Below are 20,390 nucleotides of genomic sequence, written 5' to 3' on the forward strand. Positions count from 1 at the left end.
GGGTGGGCCGGGCGGGGGCTAGACCATGATCAGTCGGGGAGGGGGGTTCCCAGCGCCCCCAGCTGGACGGAGAGAGAAGGGGGATCCCCGGGGTCCCACGAAGGCAGCTGGGTCCTCGCTCCCAGGCGGGAGGGGGGCAGAGTCCTAGGGGAGACGGGGGCGTTAGCAAGAGACTGGGAACCCCAGATCCAGCCCCCCAATTCCTGTCCCGAGAGCCCCTCACCCCCCAGCTCAAAGCCTCAATCCAAGGAAGGCCCCTCCAGGCCCTGCGCCCCTCTCCCTGGCCCCGTCCAGCCCCACCTTCCCCCACAACCAATACCAAGTCAGTGTCCTGTGGCACCCGCCGGGGTCACTCGTCTCCGGCCGCCATCCCCCGCACTGCGCCGTTCTGCCTCATCTGCAAGGGGGAGAGGGCGGAGTTAAGCCCTGGCTAGCCCCGCCCCCACAGAAACCTGCCTCCTCCCCTAGGGGGCAGACCCCCCCCGCCCCCACCTCATCCAGCTCCTTCTGCGTCTCCTCCTCCATGCGGCGAATGTCGGCCATGCTCAGATCCACCCACTTGTCCAGCCAGCAGAAGACCTGCCGGTTGAAATTGGTGAAGAGCCGTTGCTCTTGCTAGGGGGAGAGACAGAGAGCGGCGTCATGCTGGGGGCCGGATGGACAGGCCCCGTGGCCCGTTCCCCATCTGAGCCAGCCAGCCCAGCCCCGGGGCGGGTGGGAGCCGGCGCCCCCTGGAGGGGAACGGCCCCGTGTCCCGGCCCCGTGTCCCTGCGCCGGGGCGGGTGGGAGCCAGCGCCCCCTGGAGGGGAACGGCCCCGTGTCCCTGCGCCGGGGCGGGTGGGAGCCAGCGCCCCCTGGAGGGGAACGGCCCCGTGTCCCTGCGCCGGAGCGGGTGGGAGCCGGCGCCCCCTGGAGGGGAACGGCCCCGTGTCCCGGCCCCGTGTCCCTGCACCGGGGCGGGTGGGAGCCAGCGCCCCCTGGAGGGGAATGGCCCCGTGTCCCTGCGCCGGGGCGGGTGGGAGCCAGCGCCCCCTGGAGGGGAACGGCCCCGTGTCCCTGCGCCGGAGCGGGTGGGAGCCGGCGCCCCCTGGAGGGGAACGGCCCCGTGTCCCTGCGCCGGAGCGGGTGGGAGCCGGCGCCCCCTGGAGGGGAACGGCCCCGTGTCCCTGCGCCGGAGCGGGTGGGAGCCGACGCCCCCTGGAGGGGAACGGCCCCGTGTCCCTGCGCCGGAGCGGGTGGGAGCCGGCACCCCCTAGAGGGGAACGCCCCCGTGTCCCAGCCCCGGGGCGGGTGGGAGCCGGCACCCCCTAGAGGGGAACGGCCCCGTGTCCCAGCCCCGGGGCGGGTGGGAGCCGGCGCCCCCTGGAGGGGAACGGCCCCGTGTCCCTGCGCCGGGGCGGGTGGGAGCCAGCGCCCCCTGGAGGGGAACGGCCCCATGTCCCTGCGCCGGGGCGGGTGGGAGCCGGCGCCCCCCTGGAGGGGAGGAGCCCCGTGTCCCGGCCCCGGGGTGAGTGAGAGCCGGCGCCCCCAGGAGGGGGACGGCGCCATCTCACCTTGTGTATGAATTTCTCCATGCGGCCCTGCAGGCCCCACCAGCGGAAGTTCACCGTCACCAGCTTGTAGGCGCACATGTGGGGAGACTCCTGGTTACTGCCCAGTTCCCGCTAGGAAAGGACGCAAAGGATGTAAGAACGGTTCCGCCGGCTGAGAGCGGGCAGTGCCAGGCGCCCTGTTCTGGTCATTCCCTCTGGAGCAATTCTCCAGTGTCCAGCCCGGCGCCCACGCCCAGCCGGCCATGGGGTTAGACGGGGCACAAGGGACATCCAGGCTAACCCCTGGCAAGGTGTGGGATTTGTTGTGTCTCAAGGGCCGCTCAGAGCAAGGGGGTGCGTCCCTGCCCTGCCTGGCCACTAGCCAGAGATGGACCCATCCTCCAGGAACTTGGCTAGTTCTTTGTTGAGCCCTGTTATAGCCTTGGCCTTCACAACATCCCCCTGGCACCGAGTTCCCCAGGCTGTCCGGGCGTTGGGGGAAGAAATACTTCCTTTGTTTTAAACCTGCTGCCAACTAATGTCATTGGGTGACCCCTAGTTCTTGTGCTATGAGGAGGAGTAAACAACACTTCCTTATCCACTTTCTCCACACCCGTCATGATTTTATAGACCTCAATCGTATCTCCCCTTAACCGTCTCTTTGCCAGTCTTATTAATCTCTCCTCACACGGCAGCCGTTCCATGCCCCTAATCATTTCTGTCCCTGTTCCGATTCCAGTCTGTCTGGTTGGAGGTGGGGCAACCAGATCTACACACAGTGTTCAAGGTGTGGGTGTCTCACGTGTGACGAAGGGGGACTGTCCCTTGTTATGTTATACGGAAGCCTATGTGAGTCTGGCTGTTTGGCATGAATGCTGTGCGTGCCTCAGTTTCCCTGTGTATTGCACCAATGTCCAGGTGGTGGGAATAAGGGGGGGTGACTTGCGGGGGCTGCTCCAGCTGCCTGCACCGATGCTGTGGCCCCTTCGTAACCTGAGACCCAGGAGGGGGACGCGACCAGGTGACTCTTAGCCCAGGACAGAGGAGGAGCAACGGGCCGGCAGGGGCCAGGCAGCTGGAAGGAGTCGGTCTCGGCTGGCTTGGGGCGCAGGGGGAGGCAGAGCCCTGGTTCTGGGCTCCCCTCCCCCCAAGATGGACTTGGCTGAAAGTCACAGATTTCTGTGCTAACAAGCTCTGCCCTACGCCGTGTTCCTGTCGAATAATAAACCATCTGTGTTACTGGCTGGCTGAGAGTCACGTCTGACTGCGAAGTGGGGGTGCAGGACCCTCTGGCTTCCCCAGGACCCCGCCTGGGCGGACTCGCTGTGGGAAGCGCACGGAGGGGCATATGCTGAATGCTCCCAGGTCAGACCCAGGAGGTGAAGCCGTGTGAGCTTCTTGCCCTGAAGACAGTCTGCTCCGAGGGAGAGGAGGCTCCCCAGAGTCCTGACTGGCTTTGTGGGGAGCAGTTCCAGAGCATCGCCCGGGGACCCCGTGACACCAGGGATTTATATAGAGCTAACATGAGATTTTCTGTCTTATTATCTCTCCCTTTCCTAATGGTTCCCAACAGTCCGCTCCATTTTTTGGCTGCGGCTGCACATTCTGGATGTTTTCAGAGAACTCTCCGCAATGCCGCCAAGATCCTGAGTGGGAACGGCTCATTCAGACCCCAGCACTGGGATTCTGGTTTCCAATGTGCATTACTTTGCATTGATCACCACTGAATTTCATTGGCCACCCAGTTTTGTGAGATCCTTTTGTAGCTCTTCACAGCCTGCCTGGGACTTAACTATCTTGAGTAGCTTTGTATCGTCTGCACATTTTGCCACCTCCCTGTTCACCCCTTTTCCAGATCGTTTATGACTATGTTGACTAGGACGGGGCCCAGAACAGACCCCTGGGGGACACCACTAGTTACCCCTCTCCATTCTGAGAACTGACCATTTCTTCCTGCCCTTTGTTCCCTGTCTTTTAACCAGTTCCCAATCCATGAGAGGACCTGCCCCCTTATCCCACAACAGCTCCCTTTGCGGAAGAGCCTTTGGGGAGGGGCCTTGTCCAAGGCTTTCGGACAGTCCACGTTCACTAGACCCCCGTGTCCCCCTTGTGCACGTCTGTCGACCCCCCCCCGTACAATTCTCAGAGTGGGGAGGCAGATTTCCTCAACAAACCGTGTTCAATGTGACGATGCAAACAGGTGCAGACATGCTGCCCTGAACCCAGGAGTCCGGGCTCTCAGCCCCTCCCCTCTCTCTCACTGCTCTAAGCCACTAGGCAGCAGGTACCTTCCAGTCTGGACCGAGTGGCCCTCGCCCCGTCTTCACGGATGTGAAAAGAGCCGGATCTTCATCTGCTTTGTAATCCTGGCACAGAGAGAGGCAGTTAGTGCTGACCTGCCTCCAGACACCCTGCAGGCAGGGCTGGGCTAGCAGGGGCTGCGGGTCGGGAGTGAGGGGCACCGGCAGAGCTGGGGGGGGCAGGGCTGGGCTAGCAGGGGCTGCGGGTCGGGAGTGAGGGGCACCGGCAGAGCTGGGGGGGGCGGGGCTGGGCTAGCAGGGGCTGCGGGTCGGGAGTGAGGGGCACCGGCAGAGCTGGGGGGGGCAGGGCTGGGCTAGCAGGGGCTGCGGGTCAGGAGTGAGGGGCACCGGCAGAGCTGGGAGGAGCAGGGCTGGGCTAGCAGGGGCTGCGGGTCGGGAGTGAGGGGCACCGGCAGAGCTGGGGGGGCAGGGCTGGGCTAGCAGGGGCTGCGGGTCAGGAGTGAGGGGCACCGGCAGAGCTGGGAGGAGCAGGGCTGGGCTAGCAGGGGCTGCGGGGCACCGGCAGAGCTGGGAGGGGCAGGGCTGGGCTAGCAGGGGCTGCGGGTCGGGAGTGAGGGGCACTGGCAGAGCTGGGGGGGCAGGGCAGGGCTGGGCTGGCAGGGGCTGCGGGTCGGGAGTGAGGGGCACTGGCAGAGCTGGGGAGGGGGCAGGGCTGGGCTGGCAGGGGATGCGGGTCGGGAGTGAGGGGCATTGGCAGAGCTGTGGGGGGGGCAGGGCTGGGCTGGCAGGGGCCGCGGGTCAGGAGTGAGGGGCACCGGCAGAGCTGAGGGGGGGCAGGGCTGGGCTAGCAGGGGCTGCGGGTCGGGAGTGAGGGGCACCGGCGGTGTGTGGGCTCTCACCTCCTCGGACACCTGGGTCCGGTCAGCGATGTCTATGTGAACGACTTCTACGTCCTTCCATGTCTCTGTGTCCAGACCGTGAACCTGCTCCGAGCAGGGAGGGGAGCCGTCACCAAGGGGGGAGCAGAGCATTATGGGTAGGTGGTCTCACTGCCCAGGTCGGGGGAGGCGCTGGCTAAGAGGGGACACCCACCCCCAGGGCGCTCCCCTACTTTGGCCTCCTTCCCTGGGGAGCGGGCCTGGCCGGGGCAGGGCTGCCAGGGGGATTGGGCCTGGCATGGCCGCGGGGCGTACTGGGGGGGGAGGAACTGATGGGGGGGGCTGACGGGGGCGGGGGGGGGGTGCACCGGGGGTGGAGCTGCCAGGGGACGGGGCTGGGGCACCAGGGGGCGGGGCTTACTTACATTGTCCTGGGTGCCCAGGTCGGGTTTGTGCCACGTCTCAATCTTGATGATGAAATCGTCCTTCATGTACTCGTTCTGGGGGGTCAGTCACAAGTGAGGGGCGGTCACAGAGCCCAGAACCCCCCAGCCTCTGGGGGCTGCCCGCAGACACCTCCCAGGCAGGGGCAGACACAGCAAGACAATGGGAGGCCAGATTCCGGCCCCATATTGGGAACGGAGTCCCAGGGGGGATCCCCCAGCCCCTGGGGAGTGAAGACCTGCCACATCCCCCTCCCCATGGATCCCGCCCCCCAGCTGAGATAGGAAGTGGAAGGCACTTACTGTGACAACTGCAGGCCCGGACCCCAGGACAGAAGGAACAAGCGAGAGAAAGAGAGAGATGGGGGAGATTAGCAGCTAACATCAACAGCAGAGAACCCAGGCGTCCGGGCTCCCAGCCCCCCCCCCTGCCCCCAGCTGGCCGGGATAGAACCCAGGCGTCCAGGTGCGAGGCTGTCACGGTGTGTGGGTGAGTCAGGGCCCTGCACTCCCCACTTCCTGCGATTCCCCGGGACTCCCAGCCAGGCAGCAACACAGAAGGGTTATTAGCCAACAGGAACAGAGTCCCAAACAGAGTTTGTAGGTACAGAGACCAGGACCCCTTAGTCAGATCCATCTTGGGGGGTGGGGAGCCCAGACCCAGGTTCTGGGCCTCCCCCCATCTCCCCAGCCAGCTCCAAATTGAAACCCTCCCCCAGCCGTCTCACTCAGCCTCCCCCCGGCTCCTCCTCCACCCTCTGTCTAGTGTCACCTGGCCCCAGCCCCCTCCTGGCTCAGGTATCCTCCCTCCAGCAGTCACCCCCTGCTCTCCCATCCCCCATGCAGACAGTCCCAGTAAAACTAGATGACATTCCTAGATCAAATCCTCCCTGCTCCATCACATTTCTCCCCCCCTTCGAGACTGAACTGGGCGGGGTCGCTCTGACCAGTGACCTGGGGAAGTTCAGGGCCCTCTCTCCGGGACAACGCGTCCGCTATCAGGTTGTCACGTCCATGTCATAATCCTGCAGGAGCCGGCTCCACCTCAGGAGCTTGGCGTTGGCTCCTTTCATCTGGTGCAGCCAGGTCAGGGGAGAGTGGTCGGTGTGCACGGTGAAGTGTCGCCCAAAGAGATATGGCTCTAGTTTCTTGAGGGCCCACACCATGGCCAGGCATTCCTTCTCCATGGCCGCGTAGTTCTGCTCCCGGGGTAGCAACTTCTTGCTCAGGTACACGCTGGGGTGTCTCTCCCCCTTTTCATCCTCCTGCATTAACACCGCCCCCAGTCCTGTGTCTGAGGCGTCGGTGAACACCATAAAGGGCTTGTCAAAGTCTGGGTTTGCCAGAACTGGGCCACTGACCAGAGCCTCCTTCAGCGCCCGGAGAGCCTCCTGGCACTCCTCGGTCCAGACCACTTTGTCTGGCTTCCCCTTCTTGCACAGCTCAGTGATGGGGGCGGCTATGGCGCTAAAGTGGGGCACGAACCTTCGATAGTACCCCGCCATCCCAATAAAGGCCTGGACCAGCTTTTTGGTTTGTGGAGTGTGCCAGTCTCTGATCCCCTCCACTTTGGCTGGTTCCGGCTTTAGGCAGCCGCTTCCCACCCGGTGGCCTAGGTAGGATACCTCAGCCATCCCCACCTTGCACTTCTCCAGTTTTACGGTCAGCCCAGCCTCCTGGAGTCGGTCCAGCACTTGTCTAACCTGGGACATGTGGTTCTCCCAGGTCTGGCTAAAGACACAGATGTCAATATATGCCACAGCAAAACTCTCCATCCCCCTCAATAGCTGATCCACCAGGCGCTGGAAGGTGGCCGGCGCTCCCTTGAGGCCGAAGGGCAGGGTCGGGAACTCATAGAGCCCCAGAGGGGTGATAAAGGCGGATTTCAGCCTGGCATCTGCATCCAGCGGCACTTGCCAGTAGCCCTTTGTAAGATCCATGGTGGTCAGGTACCGAGCTCCCCCCCAGCTTGTCTAGGAGCTCGTCAGGCTTGGGCATGGGGTAGGCATCGGCTACAGTGATGGCATTGAGCTTCCGATAGTCCACACAGAACCGGATCAACCCGTCCTTTTTGGGGACCAGCACCACCGGCGAGGCCCAAGGGCTGGAAGACGGCTGGATCACCCCCAAAGCCAGCATGTCATTGACCTCTCTTTCCAGGTCCTGAGCAGTTTTCCCTGTGACTCGGAAGGGGGAGCATTTTATCGGCGGGTGCGATCCTGTCTGCACCCGGTGGACAGTCAGATTAGTGCGTCCAGGCTGGTTGGAAAACAGCTGTCGGTACCGATGCAGCACCCCTCTGATCTCAGCTCGCTGGGCAGGGGTTAGCCGATCAGAGAGGGGAATTGCTTCCAGGGAGAAGCCAGCTCTTGTCCCAGGGAATAGATCTACTAAAGGGTCATCTCCCTGCTCCTCCCAATGTCCACACACGGCCAACACCACATTCCCCCTGTCAAAATATGGCTTCATCATATTCACATGGTACACCCGGTGGTGGTGTGCCCGGTTCGACAGCTCCACCACATAGTTTACCTCGTTTAGTTGCTTGATAATCTTGAAGGGCCCTTCCCAGGCGGCCTGGAGTTTGTTCTTCCTCACGGGGATGAGGACCATCACCTAATCCCCAGTGGCGAAGGCGCGGGCCCACGCCATGTGGTCATACCAGACCTTCTGCTTCCTCTGGGCTCGAGCCAGATTCTCCTTCCCTCTGGGACAGGGACCAGCTCCTCTGAGCGATCTCCCTCCTCCAGCTGGGCAATGAGCTGTTCTTTGGTGAGCCTCCCACTGCGCAGCCCCCTCTGCCTGCACAGCTCCACCAGGTCCCTCGTAAAGAGATGGTTCTACATCATCCCACTGGTCCCAAATTGCTGTGGACTCACAGGTCTGTGTGCTCTCAGCTCCCCACGGTTTCCAGGGAGACCCCTAGTGTGCCAGCCCTTCTCCAGGTCACCACCTCTCTGCCAGGGTCAAGCCGCAGACTCCTCCGCCCCTGGAATCGCTCATCGCGGTCCCCGGGGTACCCTGTTACTGCAACAGTCCTTCTCGCTGGTCACACGCTCCCAGGGGTTAAGCATAGCTCCTCCGCCCCCCAAAACTGCTCCTCTCTGAGCCTTCAGCACGCCTGGTCCTCGTTAATCCCCCTTCGTTTTACTGCTCCCCAGTCACATAATGCAGGACGCACCGTCCACAGGATGCAGCACATCCCACCTCTGCCACCAGTTGTCACAGAGTGTTGGGGAGTCAGGGCCCTGCACCCCCGGCTTCCTGCGATTCACCATGACTCTCAGCCAGCCAGTAAAGCAGAAGGTTTATTTGGATGACAGGAATACAGTCCAAGACAGGTCTTGCAGGCACAGACGACAGGACCCCCTCAGTTAGGTCCATCTTGGGGTCCCCGGGCCCCACAGCCCCCTTGGGAGGTCAGAGCCCCGTCTGCCTCCCAGCCACCTCACCAACGAGCTCCTGAAAAACTCTCCCTTCAGGGACCCCTCCCACAGCCTTTTTTCTGTCTCCCAGGCAAAGGTGTCACCTGGCCTCTAACCCCTTCCTGGGTTCTCATGTTACACACTCAGGTATTCTCCCTCGGGCAGACTCCCATCCCCCAATGCCGACTATCCCAGCCACACTCCCCTGTCAGCATTCACAGACCACAGTAAGTCACACTGCCCCAGTTCCCGCTCCATCACAGGGGCTCACCGGTGCGGCGGTAGGGGTCAGGGATCGCGGTGGGGTCAGCGGTCAAGGCTCACCAGTGCGGCAGTAGGGTTCGGGGTGGGGTCAGGGGTCGCGGTGGGGTCAGGGCTCACCGGTGCGGCAGTAGGGGTCGGGGTGGGGTCAGGGATCGGAGCTCACCGGTGCGGCAGTAGGAGTCAGGGATCGCGGTGGAGTCAGCGGTCAAGGCTCACCAGTGCGGCAGTAGGGTTCGGGGTGGGGTCAGGGGTCGGGGTGGGGTCAGGGGTCGGGGCTCACCGGTGCGGCAGTAGGGGTCGGGGTGGGGTCAGGGGTCGGGGCTCACCGGTGCGGCAGTAGGGGTAGGCGTTCCAGGCCTTCTCGTGGAACACCAGGGAGCCCTCGGGCGCCAACATCTTGACGAAGGCGGGCACCTTGCTGTGGGGGGAGCATGTGGTGCTCAGAGCCACGGGCCTTGGCTCTGCCCCACTCCACCAGCCCCAGCCCCACCCCCACCCTGGGGGCACCTCCCACCTCCCCAGCCCTCCCTTGGACAGCACCTGACTCCCCTGGCCCCCCAAGCACAACCCCCCCAGCCGCCATGCTATCCCCTCTCCCCACATCCCGCTGTCCCCTCCCCCCACATGCTGCTGTCCAAGCAACCCCCACGTCGTGCTCACCTGTGCAGGTGGTAGATCTTGTGGGTGTACTGGCCGGCCTCGCCCGGGCGCTCGTAGGGCTCGTTGGTCACCACCTCGATGCCCTCCCCGCCCCCCGTGTTGTTCTTGCTGGCCTCCGCCACTGCGAACAGCTGCCCCACCTGGTACTGGGGGAGACGGATTGAGCCCGGCGCCCCGCCCCCCTCCAGCCAGTCCATCCCCCCCTCGGCGCCGCCCCACCCCAGCCCTCCCAGCTAACCCCGCCCCCTCCAGCTAGCCCCTCCCCCAAGCTAACCCCGCCCCCTCCAGCTAGCCCCTCCCCCCAAGCTAACCCCGCCCCCTCCAGCTAGCCCAGCCCTGCCCTCCAACACCAGTCCATGCCCCGCCCTCCCAGCTAGCCCCGCCCCTCCAGCCAGTCCATGCCCCGCCCTCCCAGATAGCCCCGCCCCCTCTAGCCAGTCCATGCCCCGCCCTCCCAGCTAGCCCCGCCCCCTGTAGCCAGCCCATGCCCCGCCCCCAGCCAGCCCTGCCCCCTCCAGCCAGCCCATGCCCCGCCCTCGGGACTCACCTCTTCCACGGAGCAGGGCAGCAGCACGCGGCTGCGGAGAGAAAAGGGGGGGTCAGAGCTGGGAGCCCCCAGCGCCCCTCCCCCACCCCCCGCCCCGCCGGACCCCCCCTCCCCACTCACAACTCTTTGATCAGCACCATCCCGCGCTGCACCGGAAGCAGGAAGCGGCGGAGCCCCGCCCCTTTGGCGCCACTTCCGCCCTCGCCTTGCCCACAGCCCCAGCCCGACATCGGGGCTCGGCGATGACGTCATCGCCCCGCGTCGGTGGGGAGGGGCGGGGCTCAGGGAAAGGCGCTGGACCCTTCGGGGGCGGGGCCTAGCCCGGCTCCCCCCTCCCCGAGCTGCCCCTCCCCCACGGGTCAGCCACACGGCATACGGAGGGAAACTGAGGCACGCCTGGGCTTCATCGCAACGCTACAGACACTGCCCAGCACAGCGCGGCCCCGCCCCGCCCCCAGCCCGGGAACCCCCCGCCAGCCTGCCCCACGGCCCCGCCCCGCCCCCCACAGCCCGGCCCCGCCCCCAGCCTGCCCCACGGCCCCGCCCCGCCCCCAGCCTGCCCCACGGCCCGGCCCCGCCCCCACAGCCCGGCTCCCCCCCCCAGCCTGCCCCACGGCCCGGCCCCGCCCCCCGCCTGCCCCACGGCCCCGCCCCGCCCCCCACAGCCCCGCCCCACCCCCAGCCTGCCCCACGGCCCGGCCCCGCCCCCCCGCCTGCCCCACGGCCCCGCCCCGCCCCCCACAGCCCGGGAACCCCCCGCCAGCCTGCCCCACGGCCCGGCCCCGCCCCCAGCCTGCCCCACGGCCCGGCCCCGCCCCCACAGCCCGGCCCCGCCCCCAGCCTGCCCCACGGCCCGGCCCCGCCCCCACAGCCCGGCTCCCCCCCCCAGCCTGCCCCACGGCCCGGCCCCGCCCCCCGCCTGCCCCACGGCCCCGCCCCGCCCCCCACAGCCCCGCCCCACCCCCAGCCTGCCCCACGGCCCGGCCCCGCCCCCCGCCTGCCCCACGGCCCCGCCCCGCCCCCCACAGCCCGGCCCCGCCCCCCGCCTGCCCCACGGCCCCGCCCCGCCCCCCACAGCCCGGGAACCCCCCGCCAGCCTGCCCCACGGCCCGGCCCCGCCCCCAGCCTGCCCCACGGCCCGGCCCCGCCCCCACAGCCCGGCCCCGCCCCAGCCTGCCCCACGGCCCGGCCCCGCCCCCACAGCCCGGCTCCCCCCCCCAGCCTGCCCCACGGCCCGGCCCCGCCCCCCGCCTGCCCCACGGCCCCGCCCCGCCCCCCACAGCCCCGCCCCACCCCCAGCCTGCCCCACGGCCCGGCCCCGCCCCCCGCGTCCTCCGCCCCGCCCCCAGCCTGCCCCACGGCCCGGCCCCGCCCCCCACAGCCCGGCCCCGCCCCCAGCCTGCCCCACCCCGCCCCGCCCCCCACAGCCCCGCCCCGCCCCCAGCCTGCCCCACGGCCCGGCCCCGCCCCCAGCCTGCCCCACGGCCCCGCCCCGCCCCCAGCCTGCCCCACAGCCCGGCCCCGCCCCCAGCCTGCCCCACGGCCCCGCCCCGCCCCCCACAGCCCGGCCCCGCCCCCCGCCTGCCCCACGGCCCCGCCCCGCCCCCAGCCTGCTCCACGGCCCGGCCCCGCCCCTCCCGCCCCACGGCCCGGCCCCGCCCCCAGCCTGCCCCACGGCCCCGCCCCGCCCCCCACAGCCCGGCCCCGCCCCCAGCCTGCCCCACAGCCCGGCCCCGCCCCCAGCCTGCCCCACGGCCCGGCCCCGCCCCTCCCGCCCCCCGGCCCCGCCCCCAGCCTGCCCCACGGCCCCGCCCCGCCCCCCACGGCCCGGCACCGCCCCTCCCGCCCCACGGCCCGGCCCCGCCCCTCCCGCCCCACGGCCCGGCCCCGCCCCCAGCCTGCCCCACGGCCCCGCCCCGCCCCCCACAGCCCGACCCCGCCCCCAGCCTGCCCCACGGCCCGGCCCCGCCCCCCCCGCGTCCCCCGCCCCGCCCCCAGCCCGGCGCTCTCTGGCCCCACGGCCGGGCACAGACTCGCGTGGGCGCGGTGTGTCGCGGACTCGGGTCCCGGCGCTGGAGGCTGCCGGGCGGGACGAGCCACCGGCAGGAGCCGGCGGCGAAGGCCCCGTTCCGGGGCAGCCGGAGGTGAGGGACCCGCCCCGACACCCTGCAGCCCGCCTGGGGTGGTAGAGCGGGGGGGGGTGCGAGCCAGGACACCTGGGTTCTCTCTGGCTCGGGGAGGGGAGTGGGGGCTGGTGGGATAGAGCAGGGGGGGGCTGGGAGCCAGGACTCCTGGGTTCTCTCCCCGGCTCTGGGAGGGGAGTGGGGGCTGGTGGTTAGAGCAGGGGGGGGCTGGGAGCCAGGACACCTGGGTTCTCTCTGGGCGGGGAGTGGGGGCTGGTGGATCAGAGCAGGGGGGCTGGGAGCCCGGACTCCTGGGTTCTCTCCCCGGCTCTGGGAGGGAGTGGGGGCTGGTGGGATAGAGCGGGGGGGGGGCTGGGATCCAGGACTCCTGGGTTCTCTCTGGCTCTGGGAGGGGAGTGGGGGCTGGTGGGTCAGAGCAGGGGGGGCTGGGGGCCAGGACTCCTGGGTTCTCTCTGGCTATGGAGGGGAGTGGGGGCTGGTGGGTTAGAGCAGGGGGGCTGGGAGCCAGGACTCCTGGGTTCTCTCCCGGCTCTGGGAGGGGAGTGGGGTCTGGTGGGTCAGAGCAGAGGGGGCTGGGGGCCAGGACTCCTGGGTTCTCTCCCTGGCTGTGGGGTACTTACGCACTGAGCATGCTCAGTAACATCTGCTAAAGCCACTGCCCTTCCCCCGCCCTTACACCCCTAGGATTCTGGGGGCTGCTGTTGAGGGGGTTCACAAGGGGCAAAGGGGGCGACTTGGAGTGGGGGGTGCCCAGGGTCTGAGCAGGGGGCGGAAATGGACTGGTCGGGGGGGGAAGCAGCTGGAGGCCGGGGCCGGAGGGGGCTGAAGGGACAATCAGGGCTGGGGGGGGGAGCAGGAGTTAAGCTCGGGGTGCGGCGCCGGCAGAGGCAGAACCCGGCCCAGGCAGGGCACGGGGGGGGGGGAGCAGTGACCCCAGTGTCTGCGAATATGGTGGGGGGCAAAGGGGAGTTTTTATCCCCCTCCCCCAGCCAGCCCCTCTCAGCGTGGGCATCCCGCGGCTGGTTCTTAAAGGCCCAGGCACCCCGATGCCACGTCACGGCCGCTCCTCGCTCTGAGGCTACGGCTGCCGCCGGTGCCAGCGCTGCTGGTAACCCCCCGCCCCGAGGGGAGTCGCAGCGAGTGCCGGGGCCTGTCCATGCGAGGGGGGTGTCACCCCCCCGAGCCAGCGAGTTATCGCTTTACCCTGCCAGTGTCGATAATCCCTGAGACTTAGTTCAATGAAACATTTTACACAGAATCCCTTCTCCTCGGGGTGCTGCCCCACAGTGCCCCGTTGCTCTGCGTCTCCCCTCCCAGGGGGCCCCCCAACCCTCCAAACCCACCTCGCCCCAGCGGGTGCTGCTAGTCCCCTCCCTGGGGCGGACGGCAGTGTCATGGCCACTCATGGACCTTCTGCTTCTGCCTATCCCCAGGCTGCCCCCTGCAACTCCAGGACGGTTTCATAGGCCTTCCCCAAGGCCTCAGCCGGGGGGTTACCCGGCTGGCCCTGCCCAGCTCCCCTTGTTCTTCCCCAGCCCTGCTCCACTGCAGGTACCTCGCGCCCCTGCCCACTGCAGGGCTAGAGAGAGACGCCCCCAGCCCTCTTCTCCGGGCCAGCTGGGCCCCGAGTGTAGCTGCTTTTAACCCCCTGCTGATCGGAGTGGGGCTGGCGCCCTCCAGGCACAGACCCAGCCTTGGGTGGGTAGTGTTGATGTGTATTCCAGGGCCTTGTACCATCCAGAAACATGCAGCAGCGACAGGCCCTACTTTGCTAAAAGAGGCCGTCTGCTGTCGCTGATCGCTACAGAGCGCAGCCTCCCGTCCCCACGGCATGAGGAACTGCTGTCTGCGGGAATCCGCTTCGTCACAGGGCCGTGTGACCGTCTCAGAAACAAAACAGGGAAACGCACCCTACACGGAGCTACGAGGCGATGGGTGGGAAACAGTTGCGACAGCAGTTCTCAGTGAGTCAGGCTGGGGGGCGGAACCAGTGGGGTGCTCCAGGGAGCAGTTCTGAGTACGTTTCCGAGCCAGTGCTTGAGATGACGGCATAGAGAGCGCAGTGAGGACAAGCTGCAAGAGGCCTCGGCAGGAGTCCTGCGGGAAGGGATCTGGGCTCACAGTGGATCCCAAGCTGAATCCGAGTGAACAGTGGAACGCTGCTACAGAAAACCAGAACGTCACTCTGGGATGTCCGCTCTGCTCCGCGCTGATACGGCCTCAGCTGGAGGATTGTGGCCAGTTCTGGGCGCCGCATTTCCGGAAAGATGGGGACAAATTGGAGAGGGTCCAGAGAAGAGAAGAAAAAAAAGTAAGGTCTAGAAGACATGAGCTACAAGGGAAGTAGCATCTTTTTACAGAAGCTGTTTCTTAGTGATCCATATGGATTGTAACGGCTACAGGTAGCACATTGCTACACGGAGCAATTTCACACACACGATCGTGCAAGAACCTGCTCCCTGTCGCCATTTGCTACATCAGGGAGCCGTTACTTACAATCCAGCATTTCAGAGTAGCAGCCGTGTTAGTCTGTATCCGCAAAAAGAACAGGAGTACTTGTGGCACCTTAGAGACTAACACATTTATTAGAGCATAAGCTTTCGTGGACTACAGCCCACTTCTTCGGATGCATATAGAATGGAACATATATTGAGGAGATATATATACACACATACAGAGAGCATGAACAGGTGGGAGTTGTCTTACCAACTCTGAGAGGCCAATTAAGTAAGAGAAAAAAAAAAAGAAAAAAAAACTTCTGAAGTGATAATCAAGACAGCCCAGTACAGACAGGTTGATAAGAAGTGTGAGAATACTTACAAGGGGAGATAGATTCAATGTTTGTAATGGCTCAGCCATTCCCAGTCCTTATTCAAACCGGAGTTGATTGTGTCTAGTTTGCATATCAATTCCAGCTCAACAGTCTCTTGCTGGAGTCAGTTTTTGAAGTTTTTCTGTTGTAATATAGCCACCCGCAGGTCTGTCACTGAATGACCAGACAGGTTAAAGTGTTCTCCCACTGGTTTTTGAGTATTATGATTCCTGATGTCAGATTTGTGTCCATTAATTCTTTTGCGTAGAGACTGTCCGGTTTGGCCAATGTACATGGCAGAGGGGCATTGCTGGCACATGATGGCATATATCACATTGGTAGATGTGCAGGTGAACGAGCCCCTGATGGTATGGCTGATGTGATTAGGTCCTATGATGATGTCACTTGAATAGATATGTGGCCAGAGTTGGCATCGGGGTTTGTTACAAGGATAGGTTCCTGGGTTAGTGTTTTTGTTCAGTGATGTGTGGTTGCTGGTGAGTATTTGCTTTAGGTTGGGGGGTTGTCTGTAAGCGAGGACAGGTCTGTCTCCCAAGATCTGTGAGAGTAAAGGATCATCTTTCAGGATAGGTTGTAGATCTCTGATGATGCGCTGGAGAGGTTTTAGTTGGGGGCTGAAGGTGACAGCTAGTGGTGTTCTGTTATTTTCTTTGTTGGTCCTGTCTTGTAGGAGGTGACTTCTGGGTACTCGTCTGGCTCTGTCAATCTGTTTTTTCACTTCAGCAGGTGGGTATTGTAGTTTTAAGAATGCTTGATAGAGATCTTGTAGGTGCTTGTCTCTATCTGAGGGATTGGAGCAAATGCGGTTATATCTTAGAGCTTGGCTGTAGACAATGGATCGTGTGGTGTGTCCTGGATGGAAGCTGGAGGCATGTAGGTAAGTGTAGCGGTCAGTAGGTTTCCGGTATAGGGTGGTATTTATGTGACCATCGCTTATTAGCACAGTAGTGTCCAGGAAATGGACCGCTTGTGTGGATTGATCTAGGCTGAGGTTGATGGTGGGATGGAAATTATTGAAATCATGGTGAAATTCCTCAAGGGCTTCTTTTCCATGAGTCCAGATGATGATGATGATGATATCAATGTAGCGCAAGTAGAGTAGGGGCGTTAGGGGACGAGAGCTAAGGAAGCGTTGTTCTAAGTCAGCCATAAAAATGTTGGCATATTGTGGGGCCATGCGGGTACCCATAGCAGTGCCGCTGACTTGAAGGTATATATTGTCCCCAAATGTGAAATAGTTGTGGGTGAGGACAAAATCACAAAGTTCAGCCACCAGGTTAGCTGTGACATTATCAGGGATACTGTTCCTGATAGCTTGTAGTCCATCTTTGTGTGGAATATTGGTGTAGAGGACTTCTATGTCCATAGTGGCCAGGATGGTGTTTTCTGGAAGATCACCGATGGATTGTAGTTTCCTCAGGAAGTCAGTGGTGTCTCGAAGATAGCTGGGAGTGCTGGTAGCGTAGGGTCTGAGGAGAGAGTCTACATAACCAGACAAGCCTGATGTTAGAGTGCCAATGCTGGAGATGATGGGGCGTCCAGGATATCCAGGTTTATGGATCTTGGGTAGCAAGTAGAATACCCCTGGTCGGGGTTCTAGGCATGTGTCTGTACGGATTTGTTCCTGTGCTTTGTCAGGGAGTTTTTTTAGCAGATGGTGTAGTTTCTTTAGGTAATCCTCAGTGGGATCAGAGGATAATGGCCTGTAGAATGTGGTGTTAGAGAGCTGTCTAGCAGCCTCTTGGTCATATTCCAATTTATTCATGATGACGACAGCACCTCCTTTGTCAGCCTTTTTGATTATGATGTCAGGGTTGTTTCTGAGGCTGTAGATGGCGTTGTGTTCTGCATGGCTGAGGTTATGTGGCAAGTGATGTTGCTTTTCCACAATTTCAGCCTTTGCACGTCGACGGAAGCAATCTATGTAGAAATCCAGTCTGTTGTTTCGACCGTCCGGAGGAGTCCACGCAGAATCCTTTTTTTTGTAGTGCTGGTAGGGAGGATTCTGTGGGTTAGTATGCTGTTCAGAGGTATGTTGGAAATATTCTTTGAGTCGGAGACGTCGAAAGTAGGATTCTAGGTCACCGCAGAACTGTATCATATTCATGGGTCTGGAGGGACAAAAGGAGAGGCCCCGAGATAGGACAGACTCTTCTGCTGGGCTAAGAGTATAGCTGGAAAGATTAACAATATTGCTGGGTGGGTTAAGGGAACTACTGTTGTGGCTCTTCGTGGCATGTAGCAGTTTAGATAGTTTAGTGTCCTTTTTCCTTTGTAGAGAGGCAAAGTTTGTCTTGTAAATGGCTTGTCTAGTTTTTGTAAAGTCTATCCATGAGGAAGTTTGTGTGGAAGGTTGGTTTCTTATGAGAGTATCCAGTTCTGAGAGCTCATTCTTAAGCTTTATGTGACAGCTAACCTGTGCTAATAATAATAACTGTTTATGCTCTCTGTATAACTACTGTGCTAATAACTAACTACTGTGCTAATAACGAACTACTGTGCTAATAATAATAATAATACTGTTCATGCTCTCTGTAGTGTGTATATATATCTCCTCAATATATGTTCCATTCTATAAGCATCCGAAGAAGTGGACGGTAGTCCACGAAAGCTTCTGCTCTAATAAATGTGTTAGTCTCTAAGGTGCCACAAGGACTCCTGATCTTTTACAATCCAGCACGTATCGGTAACTGCTACCAGTGGCACGTTCCTAGAGAGAGCAATTTAATTTAATGCCCAGCCGGGGGGCAGCATGGAGCAGCGGGCACAGGGCTGCAGGGGACGTTCTCTTGGGGCCGGGGCGCTGTGGGGCGGGGGGCACTGGCTGCAGGGCGGGGCACTGTGGGGTGAGGGCTACGCGGGGAATTTGACCCCGATCTCTCCCCCCAGCTCCCCATGGCCCAGGCGGAGCCAGTCCTGGCCCTGACCCCCGACATGGTCACTCGCTGCGAGCTGGTGGCCGTCCGGGGGGTCCCGCTGCCCAGCGACACGGCGCAGCTGTGGGGGCAGATATGGGGTTTCCAGGCCCGGCCTGACGATCTCCTCATCTGCACCTATCCCAAGGCGGGTGAGTGGGGACGGGGTCTGAGTGAGGGGACCAGCTGGGCGGGGGCTGGGGGTCGGGAGCGAGGGGCACCGGCAGGGCTGGGGGTCGGGAGCGAGGGGCACCGGCAGGGCTGCGGATCGGGAGTGAGGGGCACCGGCAGGGCTGGGGGGCTGCGGGTCGGGAGTGAGGGGCACCGGCAGGGCTGGGGGGCTGCGGGTCGGGAGTGAGGGGCACCGGCAGGGCTGGGGGGCTGCGGGTCGGGAGTGAGGGGAACCGGCAGGGCTGGGGGGCTGCGGGTCGGGAGTGAGAGTCACCGGCAGGGCTGGGGGGCTGCGGGTCGGGAGTGAGGGGCACCGGCAGGGCTGGGGGGCTGCGGGTCGGGAGTGAGGGGAACCGGCAGGGCTGGGGGGCTGCGGGTCGGGAGTGAGGGGCACCGGGAGGGCTGGGGGGCTGCGGGTCGGGAGTGAGGGGCACCGGCAGGGCTGAGGTCTCTCGTCTCCGCAGGCACCACGTGGGTTCAGGAGATCGTGGACATGATCCAGCAGGACGGGGACCCCCAGAAGTGCTGCCGCGCCCCCATTTACCAGCGCATCCCCTTTCTGGAGCTCTGCCCGCCCCGCCCCCTCCCGCGTGGTGAGCCAGGCTGAGGGGGTCCCGTGCGGTGGGGCGGGGGAGGGACTCGTGCCATGGGGTCCGGACCCCACTCACCGGTGCCCCCGTCTGGTTCAGGGTTTGAAGAGGCTGCAGCGATGCCCCCCCCACGGACCCTGAAAACCCACCTGCCCCTGGAGCTAGTGCCCCCCTCCTTCTGGGAGCAGGACTGTAAGGTCAGGACGCCTGGGTTCTCTCCTGGGAGGGGGGCGGCTGGAGGTTGGGGGGGAGGGGGGAGCCAGGATGCCTGGGTTCTCTCCCTGTTCTCTCCCCCCAGGTGATCTACGTGGCACGGAACCCGAAGGACAACGCCGTCTCCTACTTCCATTTCCAGCGGATGAACCAGTGGCTCCCAGCCCCGGGCTGCTGGGACCAGTATCTAGAGACCTTTCTGTCTGGGGGGGGTGAGTGAACCTGGCTGGCCCAGCCCCCCCTTTCCGCTCTGAGCCCCCCAGCCTGACCCCCCCGTCTCTCGACAGTGCCTTGGGGCTCCTGGTTCGACCACGTCCGCGCCTGGTGGGATGCGAGGGACAAGCACCGAATCCTCTACCTCTTCTACGAGGAGCTCCACAAGGTGAGTGCCACGAGCTTCCCCCCGGCGGTGCCCCCGGCCGGGCTCCCCTGCCGCCACGAGCTTCCCCCCAGCAGTGCCCTGTGTCTCTCCACCAGGACCCCAGAGGTGAGATCCAGAAGGTGGGTCGGTTCCTGGGCCGGGAGTTGCCGGAGCCGGTTCTGGAGACTATCGTCGAGCACACGTCATTCGAGAGCATGAGGGAGAACCCCATGGCCAACTACAGCACGGTGCCCCCCTTCATCCTGGACCATGCAGTATCCCCCTTCATGCGCAAAGGTGGGGGCTAGGAGCCCGGACACCTGGGTTCTCTCCCAGCTCGGGGGGGGGGGGGGGGGGGGGTCTTGGGGCCGGTGCAGGGGCAGCTCTATGTATTTTGCCGCCCCAAGCATGGCTGTCAGGCAGCTTTCGGTGGCGCGCCTGTGGGGGATCCGCTGGTGCCGCGCCATCGGCGTCCCCACTGCCTAATTGCCGCAGAAGCCGCGGGCCCGGTGGAGCTCCCGCAGACATGGAGCCCCCCGCGGCTTCCCGCCCCAGACACGCACTTGCTGCACTGGTGCCTGGAGCCGCCCCTGGGGAGGAGTTGCTATGAGCCCGGATGCCTGGGTTCTCTCCCAGCTCAGGGGGGGTGGGGGTTGCTATGAGCCCGGATGCCTGGGTTCTCTCCCAGCTCGGGGGGGTGGGGGGTCACATCGCTATGAGCCCGGACACCTGGGTTCTCTCCCCTCAGGCACGGTGGGCGACTGGACGACCCAGTTCACGGTGGCGCAGAGCGAGCGGTTTGACGCCGAATGGGCCCAGCGGATGGAGGGGAGTGACCTGCGTTTCCACACCCGGCTCTGAGGGGTCAGCAGGGCCCGCGGCCCCCCAGCTGGCCCCTCCCCGGTGGCTCACGCAGCGATTCTCATGCCGCAGTTTCCGGGCTTGCTGGGGCCGGGCCGGTTGTTAGGGGTCCCCTGGAATAAACCATTGCACAGAACGAACCAGGCGCCTCCGGGTCACTGACACCCCCCCCCCCCGGGGCTCCTCGCCGCCTTCGCCCCCAGAGCAGTGGAGGGGCTCTGCGCCGTGAGCTTCCCACAGCAGTGCCCCCCCCCATAGCCCCGGGGGCGCTGGACTACATTTCCCAGAGTGC

At 64.1% G+C, this 20,390-nt stretch overlaps 2 protein-coding genes across 4 annotated transcripts; one reads left to right on the forward strand and one right to left on the reverse strand.

Moving 5' to 3' along the window:
* Positions 1-241: 241 nt before the first annotated feature.
* Positions 242-10,271, reverse strand: LOC101931294 (phosphatidylinositol transfer protein beta isoform-like). The gene is made up of 11 exons (XM_065591064.1): positions 10,131-10,271; positions 10,011-10,041; positions 9,464-9,609; positions 9,130-9,221; positions 5,418-5,425; positions 5,097-5,171; positions 4,693-4,776; positions 3,821-3,898; positions 1,554-1,664; positions 493-615; positions 242-397 (listed from the first exon to the last, which is right to left on the reverse strand). Exons 1-11 carry the CDS (start codon positions 10,238-10,240, stop codon positions 350-352), a joined length of 906 nt encoding a protein of 301 aa, XP_065447136.1. The 5' UTR covers positions 10,241-10,271; the 3' UTR covers positions 242-349.
* Positions 10,272-11,974: 1,703 nt separating this feature from the next.
* On the forward strand, positions 11,975-20,238 carry LOC101941012 (sulfotransferase 1C4-like). 3 transcript variants are annotated; one of them, XM_065594129.1, is made up of 9 exons: positions 11,975-12,154; positions 13,962-14,465; positions 17,877-18,054; positions 18,538-18,666; positions 18,763-18,860; positions 18,962-19,088; positions 19,164-19,258; positions 19,354-19,534; positions 19,986-20,238. In XM_065594129.1, exons 3-9 carry the CDS (start codon positions 17,883-17,885, stop codon positions 20,096-20,098), a joined length of 915 nt encoding a protein of 304 aa, XP_065450201.1. In that variant the 5' UTR covers positions 11,975-12,154; positions 13,962-14,465; positions 17,877-17,882; the 3' UTR covers positions 20,099-20,238. The 3 variants fall into 3 exon arrangements, with proteins under 3 accessions (XP_065450201.1, XP_065450199.1, XP_065450200.1); XM_065594127.1 differs by having other exon boundaries at positions 13,962-14,118; XM_065594128.1 differs by lacking the exon at positions 13,962-14,465.
* The last annotated feature ends 152 nt before the right edge of the window (positions 20,239-20,390 follow it).

Source organism: Chrysemys picta, chromosome 4, assembly GCF_011386835.1.
Source record: "Chrysemys picta bellii isolate R12L10 chromosome 4, ASM1138683v2, whole genome shotgun sequence".
NCBI lineage: Eukaryota > Metazoa > Chordata > Testudines > Emydidae > Chrysemys > Chrysemys picta.

Excerpts from the sequence above, each read along its gene's own strand:
- LOC101931294 (XM_065591064.1), bottom strand. The coding sequence starts at position 10,240 with ATGTCGGGCTGGGGCTGTGGGCAAGGCGAGGGCGGAAGTGGCGCCAAA. Across the intron at positions 9,222-9,463 it reads AAGATCTACCACCTGCACAG|CAAGGTGCCCGCCTTCGTCA; the intron begins GTGAGCACGACG and ends CTCCCCCCACAG. Across the intron at positions 3,899-4,692 it reads GGACCCAGGTGTCCGAGGAG|GATTACAAAGCAGATGAAGA; the intron begins GTGAGAGCCCAC and ends TCTCTGTGCCAG.
- LOC101941012 (XM_065594127.1), top strand. The coding sequence starts at position 14,086 with ATGGGTGGGAAACAGTTGCGACAGCAGTTCTCA. Across the intron at positions 18,667-18,762 it reads GCCCCGCCCCCTCCCGCGTG|GGTTTGAAGAGGCTGCAGCG; the intron begins GTGAGCCAGGCT and ends CGTCTGGTTCAG. Across the intron at positions 19,259-19,353 it reads TCTACGAGGAGCTCCACAAG|GACCCCAGAGGTGAGATCCA; the intron begins GTGAGTGCCACG and ends TCTCTCCACCAG.